General features: G+C 32.8%; 2 protein-coding genes across 4 annotated transcripts; one reads left to right on the top strand and one right to left on the bottom strand.

Moving 5' to 3' along the window:
* Positions 1-335: 335 nt before the first annotated feature.
* Positions 336-3,858, bottom strand: LOC100742145 (dihydrolipoyllysine-residue succinyltransferase component of 2-oxoglutarate dehydrogenase complex, mitochondrial). The gene is made up of 9 exons (XM_003489128.4): positions 3,684-3,858; positions 3,159-3,183; positions 2,963-3,014; positions 2,749-2,819; positions 2,540-2,667; positions 2,126-2,461; positions 1,842-2,017; positions 1,315-1,765; positions 336-1,244 (listed from the first exon to the last, which is right to left on the bottom strand). Exons 1-9 carry the CDS (start codon positions 3,756-3,758, stop codon positions 1,110-1,112), a joined length of 1,449 nt encoding a protein of 482 aa, XP_003489176.1. The 5' UTR covers positions 3,759-3,858; the 3' UTR covers positions 336-1,109.
* Positions 3,859-4,469: 611 nt separating this feature from the next.
* On the top strand, positions 4,470-21,269 carry LOC100742022 (serine-rich adhesin for platelets). Of its 3 annotated transcripts, XM_024367392.2 has the most exons (8): positions 4,487-6,439; positions 6,545-17,277; positions 17,768-17,974; positions 18,070-18,189; positions 18,278-18,535; positions 19,690-19,806; positions 19,875-19,946; positions 20,021-20,162. In XM_024367392.2, the coding sequence occupies exons 1-8, from the start codon at positions 5,530-5,532 to the stop codon at positions 20,090-20,092; spliced, it is 12,489 nt and encodes a 4,162-aa protein (XP_024223160.1). In that variant the 5' UTR covers positions 4,487-5,529; the 3' UTR covers positions 20,093-20,162. The 3 variants fall into 3 exon arrangements, with proteins under 3 accessions (XP_024223161.1, XP_024223160.1, XP_003489175.3); XM_003489127.4 differs by having other exon boundaries at positions 4,487-17,277; positions 20,021-21,269; XM_024367393.2 differs by lacking the exons at positions 18,070-18,189; positions 18,278-18,535; positions 19,690-19,806; positions 19,875-19,946; positions 20,021-20,162 and having other exon boundaries at positions 4,470-17,308; positions 17,768-17,905.
* Positions 21,270-21,420: the final 151 nt, after the last annotated feature.

Below are 21,420 nucleotides of genomic sequence, written 5' to 3'. Positions count from 1 at the left end.
CGAAAAAGTATTAATACAAAAAATGTTATATGTTTAAAAAAAAATATGATATAAAAATTAATAATATAAATATTTTGATTGTGTATGACGAATTGAACAATTAAAAGTTTTTAAAAGCAATATTAAACGAGCTTTAATATTGTTTTTTATTTATGAACAATTTACATGATCGTATTCGACAATAGTTATTGAAAAATTATAGCTTTATAAAAAAATGAAAAATTGTTGCGTAATCCCACGTGTTTTGAAAAATGTATAAATGACAAATTTCTTTCTCAGAAAACTCGATACAACATATAAGTCTTTGTGAACATAATTTAACAATATCGACAACATATAGATTCGTGAAATTTTATTTTAATACTTGGATACATTTATTTTTGTAATAAAGTATCTCCTTCTAGCTCTTTAATTATCGCTTCTTTATAACATCTCGTTCAAAGCCATCAAAATAAAAATAAGAGCAATTAAAAATAGTAAAATACTTCTTACACGTGGTTGTCTTAAAAACGTAATGATCTGTGTACAATTTTTACAAAAAATACGTTGAACAACAATATAGAAAGTTAAAAAAAGAGATATAATCAAATTATATCGAACCAATTATACATTAGAAATGTATGCTTTTTTCAAGTAAAAGGTTTTAAACATTTTACGGCATTTAATTTGCTTTCTTCCTTTCAATTACTATATAATGCATTTTGTATTCGAGTCACATAGATACTAAAATATGTTTCTTTTTTTTTCATGCCAATAAGGATTTTCTTAAATTAAGCATTAGTTAGAATTCAAAAACGTTATGATGTAGCAATTGTATTATACGTTGCAGAAAGATCGATTTACGCCGCTGTATATTAAGACAAAAAATAAATTGAAATAATACTTTGATAATAACATAAAGTCTTTCAGATAGTAATACATTATGTTCTCTTGTTCGTATAATATTTTTCTTCTTTTACTTTCGTTTATCACAATGATTAGTAAGTATTTGAGAATATGTAGTTTTGAGTAAAATCCTCGATGAACAGAATATAATACAACGTGTATAAAATGCTCTGAACATGATGTGAGGCGTGTTTGAAGCGATTCAATGAAAATATTTACGGGGCTTAAATGCCAGCTAAAATAATTCTAGGGTCTTCCACAGCGTCCTTGATTTTTCTTAAGAACATCACAGCCTCGCGACCGTCAATTAATCGATGATCATATGTTAAAGCCACATACATCATTGGACGAATTTTAATCTGAAAATTATTAAAAGATCAATAAAATTTGTAATATTAGTCTTTATTAGAAGAAATTGTCGGTGTTTACCTCGCCCTTTACTGCAACGGGCCTGTCGAATACTCCATGCATCCCAAGAATTGCACTTTGTGGTGGATTAATAATAGGTGTACCCAACAGAGAACCAAATACACCGCCGTTACTTATCGTGAATGTACCACCGTCCATATCTTCGACGGATATTTTGCCTTTTCTTGCTTTATCGCCTAAAGCTGCCAAAGCAATTTCAATTTCTGCAAAATTCTTGTTTTCTACGCTACGAAGAACTGGGACAACAAGACCCTTTGGTGTTGCAACTGCGACACTAATATCAACATAGTCTCTATAAACTATGTCAGTGCCATCTATTACAGCATTTACTACTGGTTGATCTTTTAAAGCATAGGTACTCGCTGCAATAAATGGACTCATAAATCCCAGCTTTAAACCATATTTCTTTGTAAAATTTTCTTGGTGCATTTTACGGAATTCCATAATGCGGCTGTAAAAAGAAAAAAAAGTTAGTTATTAACAAAAACAGAAGTTAACAATTATAGTTACAATAGATATGTAATAACCTCATATCGATCTCATTAAATGTAGTTAACATAGCGTTCGTATTTTGAGCATCTTTTAATCGTTCTGCAATACGTATTCGCATCCTGTTCATCTTTACCCGTTGTTCTGTTCTGGTGCCAAGTATTTCACGTGTATAATCAGCAGGAGGCAGTTGTACCTTTGCACCTTCCAATGACTAAAAATGTTCATTCATTTAATGAATAGCAAAAAATTTATAACAGGAAGGAAAATTTATAACAGAAATAAAGAATCTTTATTTCTGAATTTGCACAATTACACCTACTTGAGCATGTTTAATTGCAGCAACTGGCATGGATGCTGCAGGTGCTTGTGGAGGTGGAGGTCGTGCAGCTGGTGGTGGTACAGTTGCTGAAGGTGGTGGTGGTGGTGGTGGTGGTGGTGGCGGCGGTGGTGCTGCTGTACTAGGTGCAGGTGGAGGACTTGGAGCCTTTTCAGCTGGCTTTTCAGCTGGTTTCTCAACTGGTTTTTCAGCTGGTGCTGCTCCAACTGCGCCAACATCAATGGAACATAGTTTCTGTCCTGGCTTTACTGTTTCACCATCTTTGGCAAATATCTCTTTTACTACACCAGAAGCTGGTGATGGTACAGGAACTGAAGTCTGTGAAGGGATTATCATAAATATATAAATTACGAGATATGTTTATTATCTGTAAGTTCATTTGTTTATTGATTTTACCTTATCAGTTTCAATTTCACATAAGACATCATCTTCCTTAACTTGATCACCAACTTTCTTATCCCATCTGACATCCCCCTCACTTACACTTTCCGCAAATGGTGGTACTACAACTTCCTTTATTTCCCCTGTCAATTACAAATTTACATTATGCAAGAATTTATGTATAAAATCTTAACTATATATTTTCTTCCCTAAAGATGACTTACATAATGAAGATGTTGAATGAATATGTCTTGCCTGGTCTATCCAACAGTGAAATTTCTTATATTTTGTACATCTAGATAGAAATTAAAATTACATATTAAACTTTACTTATTAAATTAATTAACCATTTATACTACAGTTTATTCTAGATAAAAATGTAAAAAGTATTCATATTATATGGATATTTTACTCTTTTGATGTACTTTTTAAACTTACATTCGTGAGTTCTTGTTGACCACATGTTGGGTGTGGATAAATAGAATGTGCCCTACAAAAATGATTTGATACAATTAATAGTTTATGTTCATGGTTATCCCCAACGTTGATATGCCTCTCTATAAAGATAATGTTTTTAGATTTTCAACATAGCTCACCACTTCTTTATTATATCATTTTTATTTAGTAGTCTTACCTTGACTATATAAAGATCTCACAACCTGAAACAAATGTATACATAAATATAGATTCTCATTTAAAATATAAAAGTAATAATTATATAAAATGTTATATAAATTTTTATATGTGTTTATATAATTTTATATACATTATGACATAAAAGTGAGTTATAAAAGAAACTAGATAAAAATAGGTAGTGTGTCTATCGAATAGATAGAAAAAGAACCTTGACCTTAAATTACGCCCTGAAAAAATCGACGGAAATCTGTTTGGTTATCTAAAAAGTAAGTTTGCATCTGACGGCCACGAGGAATTTTTTAATTTCCCATTGACAGATTGTAGTCGATAGATCGAGTCATGAATCGTAACGTGTTCAAATACTGTTATATAACCGAAATGCAATAGGTAAAGGCAGTATTCCGACAACTTTGATTGGCAGGTTCTACTTCAAAGGGCGTTAGGTTCTTCTTGCTCAATATGTATGTCACAAATACGTTAACATTAATAACAAATGGAATGATAGTATTATTTGATAATTTACCTTCGTTTGTGATATACTAAATCTTGTTATTACACGAGGCACAAACCGCGGACAGTTGGACAGCATCGCGGTCATCCTCGAATGGAAAATTATGACTTAGATGTTTGCTCTTGACTCTTCCGATGGTCAAGAAGCAATACGACACGGTATGATACGGTTATAGTTAGTGGTGGGGCTAGTTTGCTACGACAAATGTGCGTTCTGAAATTTGCCACAATTGGGTTCCAAAAAATACAATAAACTAACTAACTAACTGTACTTAGACAAATCATGAAAGCAAATATTTACTGTATTGAAAATAAATATATTGTAATTATAATAAAATGCAAATAATTAAAATTAAAATACTAAAACCTTAATGTTGTAACAATAGTGTTTTTCCATTAACGATTAGTAATCTCTGCATTAACGATTATTAACGAATACATCGCTCTTTTTTTATACAAACGGTTGGGCACTATCTAATGAAAGATAAAACAAGTAATCGCAATTACTAAATAGACAATTTCCACATAAAATATATTGAGAAAGTTAATTATATTTCATAATGTCAAAATCTTCGTTGCTAAATAAACTCATATCAGTCATATAAGCTAGTCATATACGCTATAAGGAAAGAATTGTTTCACACATAGGTATATAAAGATGCTAGTCGTATGCGAGTCATATTAGTAAATCGTATGCGATATAGGAATAGAAAGAGAAGGCTGCACAGAGGCCCCCTCTATTCTTGTCTATTCAGGTATGTTTTATACACTAACGAGGCTCGTTGGTCGGTATTACACTACATATTTATCATATGAATATCTATATGAACTATATTATATTATATTTACTATAGAATATTTACTATATGAATCTCTACACAGCGTTTTCTTCGTATTCCTATATCGCTTTTTCAACTTGTTCACGCATTCTATCTTTATATCTCTATGGTTTCGCATATTAAATATTATGTGAAATATGTTTTACATTAAAATTTACCAACAATGTAGTCGACAATATAAAAAGTCGACTTTGTGAAGAGTATTGCTACGTTAAAGCTGACAACGAATGTGAACAATCTGAAATGTTAGTCAGTTCGTGACTGAATTTACGTTTTTAAACATGAACAGTGAAGATGTAATTAAATGAATAGAATACGTAGTGATTGTGTATCGAAACATATTTGCTATAATCGCACGATACGCGATAGTGCTTGAACATTGACTATCACATAAAGAAGTTGACATTTTCTAAAAGTAGTTAAGTTTAATGTAGCTATCTGACAGCGAAGTATACGTATTGTTTATCGAGATTAGTGAAACTGATTGTGCAACATGGCGATTATATTTGAATAATAAGTACACGTCGTTTTATTATTGTTTCGCTAACGTTGCGGGGATTCTATATTTTTCTTACAATAATCCGAGGATAATGAGTGTATACTAATTGTGACACACGCGCGCACGCACATACACACACACTGTTGCAATTAAAAATCGTAAGGATTTAATATCAGTCGTAAAGACGTGAGGAGTGAAAAGAAGATTGAGGAATAAAAGAAGGATAGTCCTTTCTGTATATTTTGCACAGAACTTTAATTTATTATGTATGGTAATAGGTTGTAATATTTTAAAGTTTGTGTTAATAACTTGATGGAGCATTAGAATGAACATTACTTTAAATGTACAGATTTCTTTAAAGTATTTCATTTTCCAAAATAAGAAGACCCTAATTAAATAAACTATGCAGCATATAAACATTAATATAATAGGTCTAGTGCATTTTAAGGGTCGTATGACAGTGAACAGAACTGTAGACTCAAATGCACTGTGATAATTAAAGTGTTATAATTAACAGTGTGATGAGCAGCAGTGGATATCGTGGAAGAAGCTTTGGACCACGAGGAGCTCGTACAAATGGTCCAGCCAATGGCTTTAATGTTCCCAGATTTCCACATCCTAGTTTTAATCATCCACGACCACCACATAGGTTACCTGGTCCTGAGAAATGGATAGAACGTCCAAATTTTGCACCATGGCAGCAGAATAAAAATTTTCATTTGCAATATAGAGGAAATTTACAATATCGACCAAATAGCAGGGGTAGAACAATAGGTGGTCGTGGAATAGTAAGATTTTCTGGGCCTGGTAGACCAACATCATCTCAATTTCATATGGGCTTTATAAGAAATCCTATACATACAGCATTATTACCCCAAGAAGAATTAATTGAAGATAAGCCTGTATCAGTACCACAAACTCCCTTGCTTGGTTCTGAAGAAGAACGTCAGCAAAAGATTGCAGAAACAGCTGACAAATTAAAGAAAAAATTATCCTCTATAACAGAACAAGAAATTACAAATTTTTGGGAAGATGATTTGCCTATATTACCAAATAATGGTTCCGAAGAAAAAAATACTCGAAATAAAATTATCCCTGAGCTTAGACACGAACCACCTGAACTTAACCTGACATTCACTGACCTTAGAGATATAGGCAGGATTGATTGTAATAATTTAAAATTTGGCAATGTAGATAGTGAATCTAATAATGAGATTTCAATTAGTTTTGAGAAGAAGTCTACAGATAATATAAGTACAAATAATGAAATTACAATTATAGATGAAGAAGAATCCCTAATCATCTTGGATTCATATGACAAAGATGACTTCAAACAGTCAAATATGTTACTGGAAGATGATAAATGTCATGAACAAATACATAACGAATTGTCTGATTTTAAATGCAACATAGAAAACTTACAATTGCAAGGTAACAATATTACAGAAAGTTTGATATCTTCAAACTCAAATAATGTTAATGAAAAGTTATTAACTTTGAATTTAGATGAGAATATAACAAATTTATTACCGACAGATTCAGTAAATATTTCACTGCCAGAAAGAGCTTTAGATGTTAATGATGTAGAAACAAGTTCTATATCAGTATCAACTACAGACGATCAAAATGAGTTAAAGATAGATTGTCCACAAAATCAAAACACTGTGCAAGTAGATATACAAGATCCAAATAGAGATAACAAACAGGATACTAACATCAATATACAACATAATAATCAGACAGAAACAAAGCTGCTTGAAGATAATCAAATCCAAAATAATTTACAAAGAAATGTATCCCAAGAGGTAATTCATCAAAATTTGGAAAATGTATCTGATTGTTCTCGAAAGAGATCACTTAATTTTCTACCACCTAATGAAGAAATTCATTCAAACAGCATCTGTGATTCTACATCTTCAACATATTCAAATTATGAAGCAAATAAATTAAATGATGATAAGAAATTAAATAATTCACCTGTTTTTCAATCAAAGGTCTTTAATATACCTCCTAGGTTAACTCCAAGGATTGGGGGGCCTAGAGGCCATTGGGTTTTCCAACAGAATGGAAAAAATTCATTTTTTAGAGGATCACAGAGATTACCCTTTCATGGTAATCGAATACCTCCACCAAGACATGTTAAATCATTTAAAGCAACTGATTTAGTTCCAGTTGGATTTGATCCGCGAGCACCACCACCATTTACGCATAATGTACCTGTTTTAAACCATGACTGTCAGCACAATTCAATAGCGCTATTTTCTTCTAATGATTTGCCTCCAGCTTTTGATCCAAGTGAACCACCACCAAATATAAGATCAAAATCAGGTACTGAACCGTCTAATAAACAAGAAAGTGTACAGTCTATGCCCTCTTTAGATTTGAAAGGTCAAACACCAAGTACTTGTCAGATTAATTTAAAAGTTATACAACAATCGCCTACCTTTGATCTCAGGGGACCACCTCCGAGAATTTCAAACGTCTCAGTAACAAATAATGAAAAAATACCTGAATTTAATCCTCAACACCCACCGCCAAAAATTCATAAAAGGGAGGAAACCCTCCAACCTCCACCAATTTTCGATCCGCGACTCTCATCTCAAGAACGTTCTAATCTATTTGTACCTTTAGATGCATCTAGGTCAACTACAGTGCCACTGAATTTAATGGACACATCACCAGCATCAGATTTTAACACTGGTCCCATTGTACCAAATTTTGCACAATTGCCTCTTATAAACATACCATCGCGTCAACCTTTTATTTCTAATGTACGGATGAATTTTTCATCTGTTATATCACAAACAAGTAGCGGACAAGAAATAAGGGAATTTCCATTGCCTCTACCTCCTATGAATGTCACTGAAGGTCTTCTACCGCCACCAAAAGAACCTTCAGTGGGAGGAAATTCCAATCCTAATCAAAGTATAAACATGGATGATGGGTTAGAAGATATGCAAGAAGCAATGGAATTTGCAAAGCAAATAATGAACTTGACAGAAGAAACAAACGATAAAGATAGACCTACCGTTTCTGAATTACCATTGGCACCATCCAAAATTCCAATACCAATCGAAAGTACACATCGTTCTTTGTCAGTAGAGAAAGGAAATACAAGTAATACAAGAAAACAAAAAAAAAATAGGAATAAGAAAAGTAGACAAAATATAGTCTGCGGGCCAGAACTAATTTGTGAGAAACAAGAGGATATAAAGGCAATAGATGAGGGACAAAGTGTACAAAATCAGAGTAAAAATACCGAAAATTCATTATTGGCAAGTGATCAAATAAGACCCAAGGTGGTGTTCAACTTAAACTCCAAAACAAAGAAAATACATAAACCGGAAGAGTGGCATAGGACTGTTATAAATATTCCTGAAAACAGAGAAATCTCGCAACAAAGTGCAATACAAAATTCAAATAAAGAGAGGGCTCACTCTAGGAAGCATTCTTCTGAAAGTAACAATAACACGAATCAAAATAAAAATAAACAAAAAGAGGCGAAAATTAACAAAAATGCTGATCCACAAGTCATCCCTATACATGAAAAATCAAATTATACATGTTATCGTTATAAAAATTATGGAGATTTGGAAAAATTACATGCGCATTCTTCGAATACAACACTAACATCTAGTGACATAGATATTCAAAAGAATCAAAAATCAAAAAAAGAATCTGAAAAGAAAAAGGTTTTTACCCCAGAGGCTTTATGGAAGAAAAGAGTGATCAGTCGTTTCCTGAAAATGAGTAAAAACGATATTTGCAATATGGTCAATAATTCGAGTCTTCGTAAGTTTGATATTGCAATGGAACATCTGGTGAAAGAAAGAAAGTCGTCTCTTTCTTTAGAACTAAGAAACATGGAAGACGAGAAAATGAAAGAATACGATAGAATAGAATTTATGAATCAATTGAACGCTATGTTAGATCCAAGCGCTGTTGTCGGTATTACGGATTTACCTACAGAATTTATTCATCATTTGAGCGAAGTTTTACAACTTGATATACCGTTTGATACTGAATTATCCGAAAGTCAAAATGCAAATATCGAAGAGATTAAAATTATAAATCAGAACGAAAATCTGGGAGTACATTCGTGTGAGGATGTAAGGGAGGAGAGTCTAAAAATCCCATCTACTGAGTATCAAGATCCTCAAGACGAAGAACATGCAGAAGATAAATCTGTATATAGTAAAGAAGAATCTATTCACTATTCCTTGAACACAGAATCGAATGTTAATATTTTACGACAGGATACAAATTCGTCGCATCGATCACTATCAAATGATCGCGAAATCGAGAATACGCATAAGAAACAACAGCAACCATTATTTAACGAAGCTGACTTGGATGATATATTGTTTCAAGTAACAGAGAGAACGAAGAGTTTATCAAACACGAGTTTGCCTGTGGAACCGGAGAAGAGCATTGATACAGGTTCAGGTGCTTCATTGGTTCAAACAATAACAGAAGCTTCTGAGTATAACACTTTCTCACAGATTCCTAACAAAACAGTAGCTGATCTCGATGATATTTTTTCAGCTGGGATCGCGCGAGTCAAACAGTTGGGTAAAAGTAACGCGGATATAGATCACTTAAGAGCGCGTAAATCTAATTCCGAAGATCGCAACACGCGTCACGTGTCTAACCACGAAAGGTATGAAAGATGGAAGAGAAAGGAACGAGAGGATCCGGATACATTTAGGAATTTAACGAAAGAAGAATGGGAAGCGAAGTATGGACTAACTAACACTTTGGTAGCTTCAACTATTGTGCGAAAAAATACCTCTAACAGTGCAGAAAATTTAAGCAAAGATGAGAGAAATAATCGCGCTCCGAGATACTGCTCCTCAGATTCACCAATGAGACATTTAAGCATAAGTCCTTTAACCCGTGAAGTTTCTGTGCATAATTTAGATAGGTGTATTAGCGATCCTAGCGAGATAGAAGAACTACAAACAGCAGAAATATCGGCAAGTAGTAGCGAGACCAGTTCAAGTAATTTCAGCGACAGTGACGAGGAAACTGTTTCTCCCAATGTGACAAAATTGTTGAAAGTAATAAAAGAAAAGGAAAAGATCGCAAAGCAAAAATCGCTCAATGAAACCATCAGAGATGAAGTAGTCGCTGAGATAGAAAAGGAATGGAAAGAAAAGAGTAAACATAAGGAAAGAAAATCTCGCAAACGTGAAAAAAGGAAAAAAGACAAGAAAGAGAAACGAAGGAAAGAGAAGAGAAAAAAGAGGAAAAGGAATTCTTATTCGGGTTCGTCAAAATCTAGCGAACAAACCGAAGGGTTTCGGGTACTGACAGAGGATGAGATCAAGAAAGAAGTAATCGTCAAAGAGGAATCGATGAGTTCGTTCGAGGAGAATGCTTCATTGAATGACACAATTAATAATATTTCGGTTAATCGGTCAACTGAGTCGCTTAGTAAATTGCAAAGTTTACAAATAGAGGAAGACTGCACTGTACTTCCTGTTACTTGTGAGACCGTATCGTCGCAACCTAAGAACAAACCCACGATTGTTTCTGTAGTGACGCAACCGAAAACTAAAGCACAACTCAAACAAATGCCAGAATCCAATAATGCGGAACAGAGGCAAATTATGGAGAAAGTAACGGAATTTACAAAGAATAATACAGTGAATGTAGATAACGAAAAGACGAAAGATCCTCTGGAAATGAATAGAGATTACGAAATAGCGACGACGAGTAATAACGAACGAATAGACGGAATGTTATCTATGAATATCTCTTTACATCAAACTAATATACCTTTACTTACTGAAGAATCATCTCCGTCTATTCAATCGCACAGCGAAGCTATCAGTGATAACAACACAACGCATATAATGTCATTTGCAACCCATAGTAGTTTAGATCCTGTTCTTGATACTAGTACGAATAATCAGTCTGTTGATGAAAAAGCATGTACAACTAGTTACTCGGTGGAAAACAAGAGTGGCGGTTATAAAAAATTAGACATAAAAGCATATAAAGAGCGCGCGTTGCAGAGACGTTTGAAGGAACTAGGCGCGTTAAAAGAGGCTCCTACAAATTCTGCTTCGTTGATTCGAGAATCTCACCATTCTCTACCTACTGATAAATCTAACGTGGAATCGTTAGAAGCAATAAGCGAAATAAAAACTGAAATTAATACAAATAAAGCACAACTAGCGGATCCACGGTTAACTACGGTAAGATCAACGAGTACGCTCACTTCGGAGGATTCTGATAAAGAAGAGGCCAGAGAGAAGAATAATTTGGAAGAAGAGCATCAGACCATGGATGTCGCGCAAGAAACTAAAGGAGCCGTGATTTCTATACAACCGAAAAACTTCAACGAGAAGAATGAAACTCGATGCATCGATGATTCAAACATTTTTAAAGACTCTGTAAAACGTATGGTACGCAAAAATGATAACAAATCCTTGTCGAAAGAAATTGACAAGCAAGAATTCGACGAATTTCCGAATAGGAAGAAATCAAAACTAGAATCAGAGAAAAAGCCAAAGAAACCAATTTCAGATGTTGAGTCCTCTAAGTTTAAAAATATTCGATCAGAGGGAAGTAAAGAATTGAAATTGAAGAAAGAGAAAGCTAAGAAATCGTGTGAAAAAAAGAAAAAGAGTTCGAAGCTGAATGAATCTAAATCGATAGAAGAAAAACCTGTAGAAAAACATTCTCATAAAAAGACGCCTGATGGCAATAAAAAAGTACCGGTTGTAAGTTCACATGCCACCGATCAAAGTGAAGTTGAAAAAACAAGCAGTCATAATATTCATGAAAATTTACCTAAACTTCAAACTGTTGAAACGTGCTCGGGAAACGCAGAAGTGATAATTGATAGCAAAACTCTACAGAAAGAAGTTAATACTCATTCCGTGGTAAGACAAAACAACCAAGTGCTCATTAATAGTAACAAAGAAGCAGTAAGCATTAATGAAAACGTTGCACTACAAGATAATGAAATAATTATTTCGAACCAGCAGGTTTTAAATGAAGAAATGGCGAGAACCCAGGACCAAAACTTAATAAGCTCGGAAAATGTAAAAAAAGATGGTGAATCAAATAAAGAAATGGGAGAACATACAACTAAAGTCAATGAAGTGAGTATGTTCGCTGAATCTATGTCGGCAGTAAGCTTGAACAATGAAAAGGATATATGCAACGACATGTCATCAGTAGGCTCAACGTCTGTTGGTCATATTCAACCAATTCGCACTGAAAAATGTATGACAAGTACACCACCTCTTGTTTCGAACTACATTGGCGAAGAATCCCATTCGTTAAGCGAACAAATCGATGTTGATATTGAAAAATACAGTCATACAATTAATATTGAACATTTTCAAGATTCCAAGGCCGCTGGTAATTCTACTTTGGATACGAGAATCCATTCGGAAGCTATTGTTAAAAACGATGATATAAATGCAGAAACGAATGATGTAGAAGAGCAGGATAGGACTATATCTCGGTTAAGCCAAAAATTAAAAACATTATACGGTTATAGTAAAGTACGTGGTAAAAACGAAGTGAGATCTCCAGATAGTCGGAGTAGTCCGTTTAAGGGTTTTCTCGCGGATACCATCGATAATGATGTTTGTCAAGTAACTCTATTATATCATACAAAGATGAACAATGCAAATATCGAAGAAAATACAATAAATGAATACAAAGATTCCAACCAATGCTTACAAACATGTTTCAATGATAAACCCACTATAGTATCGAAAGAGGAAGAGAAGGATGGTGACGAAGATTCTTCTAAGAAAATGGACGAAGAAAACGAAATATTCTCAATTTCTAATTTAGCAAACGAGCAACAAAATATTACAGAAAAAACGGTAGATCATAGCTTAAATGTGAAAGATAATATCAAGATTGATGATACGACGTTGGAAATTAAGGATGAAAATATAACAACGGAAAATGATCAAACTTACGATCTTTCTGCTCAACCGAAATTTTTATTTCTAGCTAACATAGACAATCATCACGATACACTTGACGAAGATAGCCAGTCATTTATTGTTTTAGACGAATATATAGATGATACAGATGAAAAATCGATCAAGAAATTGAGTTCTTTTGACTTAGATCTTGAAGATTGTATTGCGCGAGATGCAGATATTTTTACGACTAAATCATTGCAGGAACAAGAGACTTTGCCGAGTGATATTAAATCATCAAGTTTTAACTCAATAGCTTTTAACGAGTTGTCAGAAGTTTTTGATAAGAACAATCACGATGGGAAACTAAATCAAACTAATGTAACATCTACGCGTGAAAATGAGAAATCTACGTCGTCTGAAAAAACTACTGCTGTTTTTCCATCAGAGTTATTTGCGGCTGCAGAGAAAACTGTAAATACTACAAATCTATTTTTTCCTATAACTCCATCAAACGAAAATTTAGAAGCAAATTCAAAAATATTAAAAACTACTAAACCTATTAATTCAATTAATTCAGAAATTTCAGTAGAATATCCACAAAATATTATTAATGCAACATCTGAAAATATTTCTCAAAAATGTGCAACGATCGAACCATCACCGATTACAGAAATAAGAATCGAAGAAAGGAATGAACATTGTACCGATGTATCAGAGGATAATTTACTGCATAATGTTCAATCTTCTTGCGCAACCGAACCAGTAGTTACACCCCTTGAAAGTGAAAGCTCACAAAATTTAAATGTTCCAATAAAAACTGCCAGGAGAAAGTCCATAGAGAACTTTCGGAATACTGCATCAATACCTGAAGCAAATAAAGAATTTCTAGAACTGAGGGAACAACAGCAAGTGGATAATAATTTGCTAGATAAGCAAATATCAGTTCCTTGTGAAATAAGCACGTCCATTGATAGAAATTTATCTATCAATTGTAATGAAGAATACGAGGCACGAATTTCGAATAAGTTGAATCAAAAAGACAAGAATAAGACTTTAAATAACATAATCGATAAATCGAAAAGGAGATATAAGAAACGGAAGCCTACTATTTCAAAGAAGATAGTGAAGGGAGCATTGACATCAGATACTGTAAAAATTAAACATCCAACCATGAAAGAAGCTGTCATGGCTAGGATGATCGCAATCGATGTTGAAATCCATAAATTAATGACAGAAAAGATGACCCTCTATCAAATGTTAACAAGCAATACCTTACCAAACGACAATAATTTACAACAAAATGACGTGACACACGAAGACAGAGAAGTTGAAACGCCAGTAATTAGACCTCGAACTCCATCCGCGTTAATGACACAATTACTTCAGAATATCGAACCTAATCCCGTAGCAAATCAATGTGCCAACACAACTATAGCAAGTTTACCTACAAAAGACAGTCCGATACAGCCAAATAAATCTAAGACATTGTATAAACACGATCATCATGCAGAGAAAAGGGGAAGCTGTACTTCTACTTGTGGTTCCGATGATGAAGAGATCGCATATCATGCCGAAGATACTAAATCATCTAAAAAAAGAAAGAGACAAAGCTCTGAAAGATCGGTTGAAAGATCGGTTAAAAGATCGGAAAATAAATCAGACAGTCAGAATGTATGCACCAAGGACACACAAAGTACAGTTACAGAGAAGAAACAAGTTAATAACGCAATAAAAGTAACACTTAAAAAAATCAATACGAAACGAACAACAATAGAACAAAATTCTGAACAGGTTTCAGTGAATGAAACTATATTCCAAGAAGATATCAATAAAGATATAAGTAAATCTCAAGAGACAGAAAACATTGAATCTGTGGAACCTCAAATACTTAATGAAGGCACTATTGAAATAAAAGTACCAGAGCTTAACAAAGAAAATTATTTAACAAAAGATTGCAAAGAAAAACATGAAACTTCAAATAAGACAAGTAATGACGTAGATTTAGTAGAAAAACCAATGGAGAACAAAACACCAGAAAGGTCATCGATATATTCGGATGATAGTACTTGGGATTCTCTTCTTCAGAATCCAAGCACAGATGATCAAAAGAAATCAAACACTGGCCTTGCTTTGTTAGAGGAAACGTATAAGAAAGAAATTGCGAAAATGCGAAGAATAAGAGCCGAAGCGCGAAGAAAGAAAAAGAGAAAATTAGAGAATTTGTTACAGATTGTGAATACTTTAACTCCGGACGAGGAGGAGTTGCCACTGTCAGCTCTATATGCTAAAAAATTGCATCAAAAGAAACAATTACTGGATTCTTTCGAACAGCAAACTAAACAACAAACAGGTGATGATCCGCAACTGTGGAAAAACGTAGTTGAAGTGATAAACGCAGTAGCAGAAAACAGAACACAAGATCTTTATGTAGAGTCATCAGAAAAGCGATTAACTAATTGCTCTGAAGGTGTTGTATCTGCTATACCAAACCCAGAGGTAAACTCTGAATTTAGAGATAATAAGGAGAAAGAGATTATAAAGTCCTCACTAAGGAATATTAAAGAAGTTTGCATCGAACCATTGATCGATGTTAACATTTCTGACAATAAAAATGAAAGGAATAATGTTTCGAAGAAAGATGATTTACAAATGTTGTCTAGTAAATCGCAAGAATTTTTAAATAATGAATACTTTCAACAAGATTTGGAAATCAGTGTGTCATCAAAAATTGTAATGAATTTATCCGAAACATGTACAGATGATACATCTATGAATATCGAAGCAAATTTAGTAAAATCCTTGGTACAGCAAGCTGTAGAAAATGATAATGTGAAAATCAATCGGTCGACCTCAATAAAAGATTCAGATTCGTGTCTTACGGAATCAAATTCAAATAATATTCGCGATGGGCAGAATATCTCGAACGTCTTGGAATATTCGGAAAAAGCTGAAAGAAAAACTAATATGGAAACTATGGAGTCTACTTTGCAAAACAAACTAAATAATACTGACGAGAATATTGCAACACAGGAACCTACTAACAGTCAATTTGTAAGAACATCTGAAGATACTCGAAATAATTATGATGCATCAACTGAATCTAACAATGATAAAAATATTGCTATTATGGATGAAACTACATCAAAGGATAAATTTGGTTTTAAACTAGAAAACGTAAACGAAGCAAATATGCAAGATTCCGTAGTTTTGCACGCTGAAGATAATAATGTTGACAATACTGTTGAAGAATTCGATTGTATACCTCAAAATGAACGCTTTATAAGTCTTAAAGAACATAAAGAATCACATAAAAGAAAAGATATTGAGCGATTTGATAAGACTGCATGCGAAGAAAATAATAATCAGAATTGCGCATCTGTTTCTTCTTTTACTGAGAATACAGAAGCGTTAAAAAGCGATGAAGCATTAAGTAAGAAATCGTTTAAGCATAAGAGAGGAAGCAGCAAGACTGCTGTTCGACGAAGCTCGAGATATGCCGAAGAATGTGTGAAACGTATAAAATTAGAGATTGATGTAACCGTCCCAAATACTGAGCAGGAGGAAAAGAATTTCAGGATGCAGTTTCCAAGTACATCACCATGTGAAGAAGTCGAAACTATATTAATAAATTCTAGAAGGAATCGTAATATTCAAAAGCCAATAATGAACAGAAAGCGACGCACGCCTATTCTTCCAGAAACTGAGGTTGTGGCACATGAATTGAATTCAAGTAATGAATCTTTAAAAGGAATTAAAAGACACAAAAAACATACAATGTCCGAAATGATGAATTGCGTAGTACGGATAGTAGATTGTAGACATACGATTTTGAATCCGAATGTAAGCTTAGATGTATTACAAAAGTATGAAATATCCAAAATTAACACATACGTCTATCCTAACTCTACTCAAATGGATTCTTCCGTAAGTCTTGCGGAATCAACATCAACCAAAGATTTGCCTACTGTATGCAAGACAACATCATTGAGTGAATTACCACGAAGTCAGGCTTTAAAATTGATTAAAAAATTCGACGATACAACACGACTTGTTAATGATCAAATAAGTTCCATTAAAATTAAGAAAATACCAAGATCTGCAAATATGGATTCACCTGTAAATGATGAAGAATGTGCAGACCGCAATATCGAAGTTATGCCAGTTTTAGCGAAGGAACCTATTACTGTAGACATTATACAGAATTGTGATAAACCAGATATTGAAATTGTGGGAGAAAAAACGATAGTTACTAAGAATCAACAACACAGCAAGTCTGGATCAACATTGACTGCAATAGATATAAATGACGATAAAGAACTACCGAGGACGCAATATACGGTTCATAAAGGTCCTATTTTAGATATTAAGGTAAAGAAACGGAAGAAATAATGACATGAAAGTATGTATTAAAGTAATGCATAAGTATTTTTTGGCATCAAACTCTGTAATATTTTCTCTTCTTTTTTATAACATAGATCCAAATATTCTTTGAAACAAAAAAATTGTATTATAGTCCTAATTTGTATAGAACCATTATACTTTTTTGCTATTATATTTTATTTTTCATAAAATATTTATTTTGTCATATAAAGTGTTCTATTGGCATATGATATATACAAATATAAAAATACAGGGAAATAGTGTTAATAAAATCTGTAAAAATGTCTAGTTTTTAAATTTCCACTTGTTATTTTCCTCTTACTTATGTTAGTGTTATTTCTATATTATAATGCAGTTATTTGTTATTTTTCTTTTTATCTATAATCATAAAACTGTTACCACTATAAATAACTTTTATCAGAATTCTACAAGTTAGATTAAATTTTACAACTTAATAATAGGAAAGTATTTTTTCTAGGTTTTTGAGAATTCATTCCTAGCCGCAAGTGAAGATGGTAGAATATACAGGTACAATCAAGCATCTAATGGAATATTAAACATCTACAAAGGTCATCAAGCAGCAGTAACTTGTTTATATGTATACAATACAACTAGCACAGATATTAACAAAGAATGGATGTTCTCTGGTTCATTGGATGGAACCTTACGATGTTACAACATAATGGTAACAGTAACAAGTTTATCAATTTAGCATAATACATACATGTTGTTAACTCCTTTTGCTATATATTATTATTTATTATAAATAAATTTCATTAGACTGGAGTGCAAGTGAGAGACACAGCGGATATAGGTAGCCCCATACAATGTATGGATGAAGCATGGGGAATAATTTTTATTGGTACTAAGTCAGGGCATGTATCACGCTATCATATAAAGGTTCGTTGAAAAATGTTATGTATAAAATTGTTTTTATCGAATATGTATGAATATCATTTTTGTAACAAAAAATGTATGAATATTTCAGTCAGGTACTATTAAAGGAAACAGCATACAGTTCTCAGATAAGTCTGTATTAGCTTTAAAAGCAACTAACGAGGGTCCACGAAGAGTTCTTATCGTAGCATCACGTAGTCAACCGATAACGATACGAGATGCTCAAAATGGCCTATTTCTTCGCACAATTTGTGGTCAAAAAAGTCACACTGTGTATAGTCTGATGCGTGATAATCATTTGATTTATTGTGGTACAAGTAGCACATCTATACTTGTCTTTGATTTTACGGTTTGTAAAAATAATATATATAGGTACAATACAATCTCGATTATAGGACTTAATAAGGAAACTTCATATATTTTAAACCAAATGATACAAACAAACAATTAAACGCTATATAAAATCTTTCAGATCCCATATCTTGCCTCTAGGTCATGTATATTTTAATGCGAGTGATTTCTTCTAGCTGCATTCGTTTCATGTTTCGAACCATTCAAGCACTTTTTCGAGAGCTACAATTGCTTAAGAATAAAAAATGAGAAGGCACATCTTCATTGTAGTCATCCGTTCATTCGTCCACTTCTTGATCCAGAGTTTTGTTATTAACACTTTGAAGATTTTCATTAGTATATACTTGTGTGCCAATATTATATTTCTTATCAAATTCAAGCCAATCTATTACATCAGTTCTGTTACGATCTTCGCATTCTGGTATGCTATGCAGCGTTGCAAGCCCACGAAAAAGTTTTTCTACACTAATGTTCATTTGGTGAATACTGTGACGTAATTTAAACTTTGGTGAAAATTAGGATTTCCATTTAATTTTTCATTAAACTGCCAAGCTTCCTCGCATATAATCGGCACTGATATAGGTATTTCTTTATGTCTACATTGTAGAAACCACTAGTAACGAATCGTGTCGAAATCATTATTTTTTGCCAGTTTTCAACTTGTTTGGGAAGTGCTAGCATTCGATGAGTCAATATCCTGTAAATAATTTTCTATTGCTCACTCTTTATTTTTTATATCACTGACCGTAGATTTTCCAACATAGATATTCTTGTGTTAAGTTTATTGCATTCTCGCCATTTCTCAACTTTTTCATGATTTTATATTTTGTTTCAACTGACAATATTACTCATTTCCGTTCTGACAACATTGTTGCCATGAGGCTTTGAATGTAAATACCATACTAAAATGCTGTGAAGAGTTTGTTCGAATTGAAAAGTTATTTCCGATAATTTTGATAGAAGGAAATAAATACTGCATGGATTACATACACACATAGTACAAAATGTACCGATAGTAGAATATTCCGATGATAGAATGCTTGAATAATGAGTGCCCGGATAATCGAGGTTCTACTGTATAATCTTCCATGTTATCATTGTAATACAGCATCATCATGTAAAATTCATTCTTTGCATTCCTTTATTTTATAGAATGGCGAACAAACAATGCAGTATGATGCTGGTGTAGGAATTGTATGCATGCGTCTGTACAAACAACTATTGTTTGCCGGTTGTTATGATGGAAATATTTATGTATTTAATACAAAGGTTAGTATGAACTTAAAAACTAATGTTAACTATGAAAGAAATTGTATTAATCTTTAGACAAACTCTAGGATCATCAACTTGTATGCAGTATACCTGGACCTGGTAATATGTTATTAAGTATGGAAGTCATAGACAATAAGGTATCTAAAATATTTTATTAAAATGCTATTAGAATATTACATTAAATGTAATATTCAAACATTTATTTTTTTAGATCATAGCTGGTAGCAAAGATAAACGTTTGCAGTCATGGCAAATGCCACGACAAGTACGATCTTTGCTATAGAAAGTGAATCAAGCTTGAACTGACAGATCCTAGTCTAATCGTGCTCCGAGGAAAAAGATTATTAAATTTGGAGTACAATCTGCCTATGAAATCATTGTACAGACTCAGAGGAGTTACTTTGTAATATATATACATATATACATTTTATTTGCGAGAAAATGCACATAAGTAATATATATAAATATGTTTGTACAGAAAATTAGATAAATTATTAATATTGCGACAAAGTCAGTACATTTGAAAAACGTGGTAAATTCTTGTTCATTATTCCATTTTGTAAACTCGCGCTAGTAGGGGTAAGCCTCCTGTGCCTTGTGCGTAACATGTGTGTGAAATGCTTTTTTTCACATTCTATAATAATGATACAAGAAACATAAACGTGATTACAAAGGAGTGCACCCTTTATCGTTCAAAGTTTTTGAACCTTTGCACTTGTTACTTTTTCTTTTGTATTTGGGTATATATTGGATATATATATATCAAAGTGTTATGTGAATATATACCTATAAAACAGTAACACAATAAGTGTAAATGCTAATAATAATTATATTTATTGTTTTATATTAAATTTGTAGGTGGCCTGACAGCATTTCGTAATTTGCTTGATTAATGCAAAAGATTGAGGTGTGTAAAGCCAATTTGTACGGAAACATTTATTTAAATTAAATCAATAAGAAACGTGAGTTTCATCGCATCGATGGAATGCATATCTTTCCGAATAAGAATCGTTGCAACAATTTGTTTCGTTGAACTTATATCTTTCTTTGTCAATTGTTACGTTATTTTTTAGGCATTGTTCCGTAATTCATAATTATTTTATACCTTTTATCTTATATTATTATGAAGTAACTAGTAAAAGAAAGATGTGTTTCTACCGATGTTATTAACAAAGAACGTTAGAATGTGATTATAATGAAATGTATATGTTAAAGAAGAAAAAGAACCCGTCTATATTATATATTACATGAATTGCAAAATCTTTTTAAAGAAGCATAGTGTGCAAAGAAGTTCTATACAACTTTGGTTTATCTTTAACATATATTATTTCGTTCATTTCGCATTGTACTTATAAAAATAATCATTTACATGCACATCACTGAACGTACTACGTTGTATTTCACTAATTTATTGTGTATCTAGTATTTGTTGCATGTAACAATAAAACATTGTTCTCGTATCTTTGGCAAAGTTCGTTACATTTGTTTTTGAGAGTAAATTTTTTATGTAAACTAGCGGTAGTAATGTACACAATTTTAAAATTTTGTATATTAAATTATGCGAAAGTTATGAAACGTGTACTGAAATACCCAAATCTCATATATTGTTTG

This window comes from Bombus impatiens, unplaced genomic scaffold, assembly GCF_000188095.3.
Source record: "Bombus impatiens unplaced genomic scaffold, BIMP_2.2 scf_0318, whole genome shotgun sequence".
Lineage (NCBI taxonomy): Eukaryota > Metazoa > Arthropoda > Insecta > Hymenoptera > Apidae > Bombus > Bombus impatiens.
The sequence above is the reverse complement of the archived record's forward strand: the minus strand, read 5'-3'. Positions and strand labels throughout refer to the sequence as shown.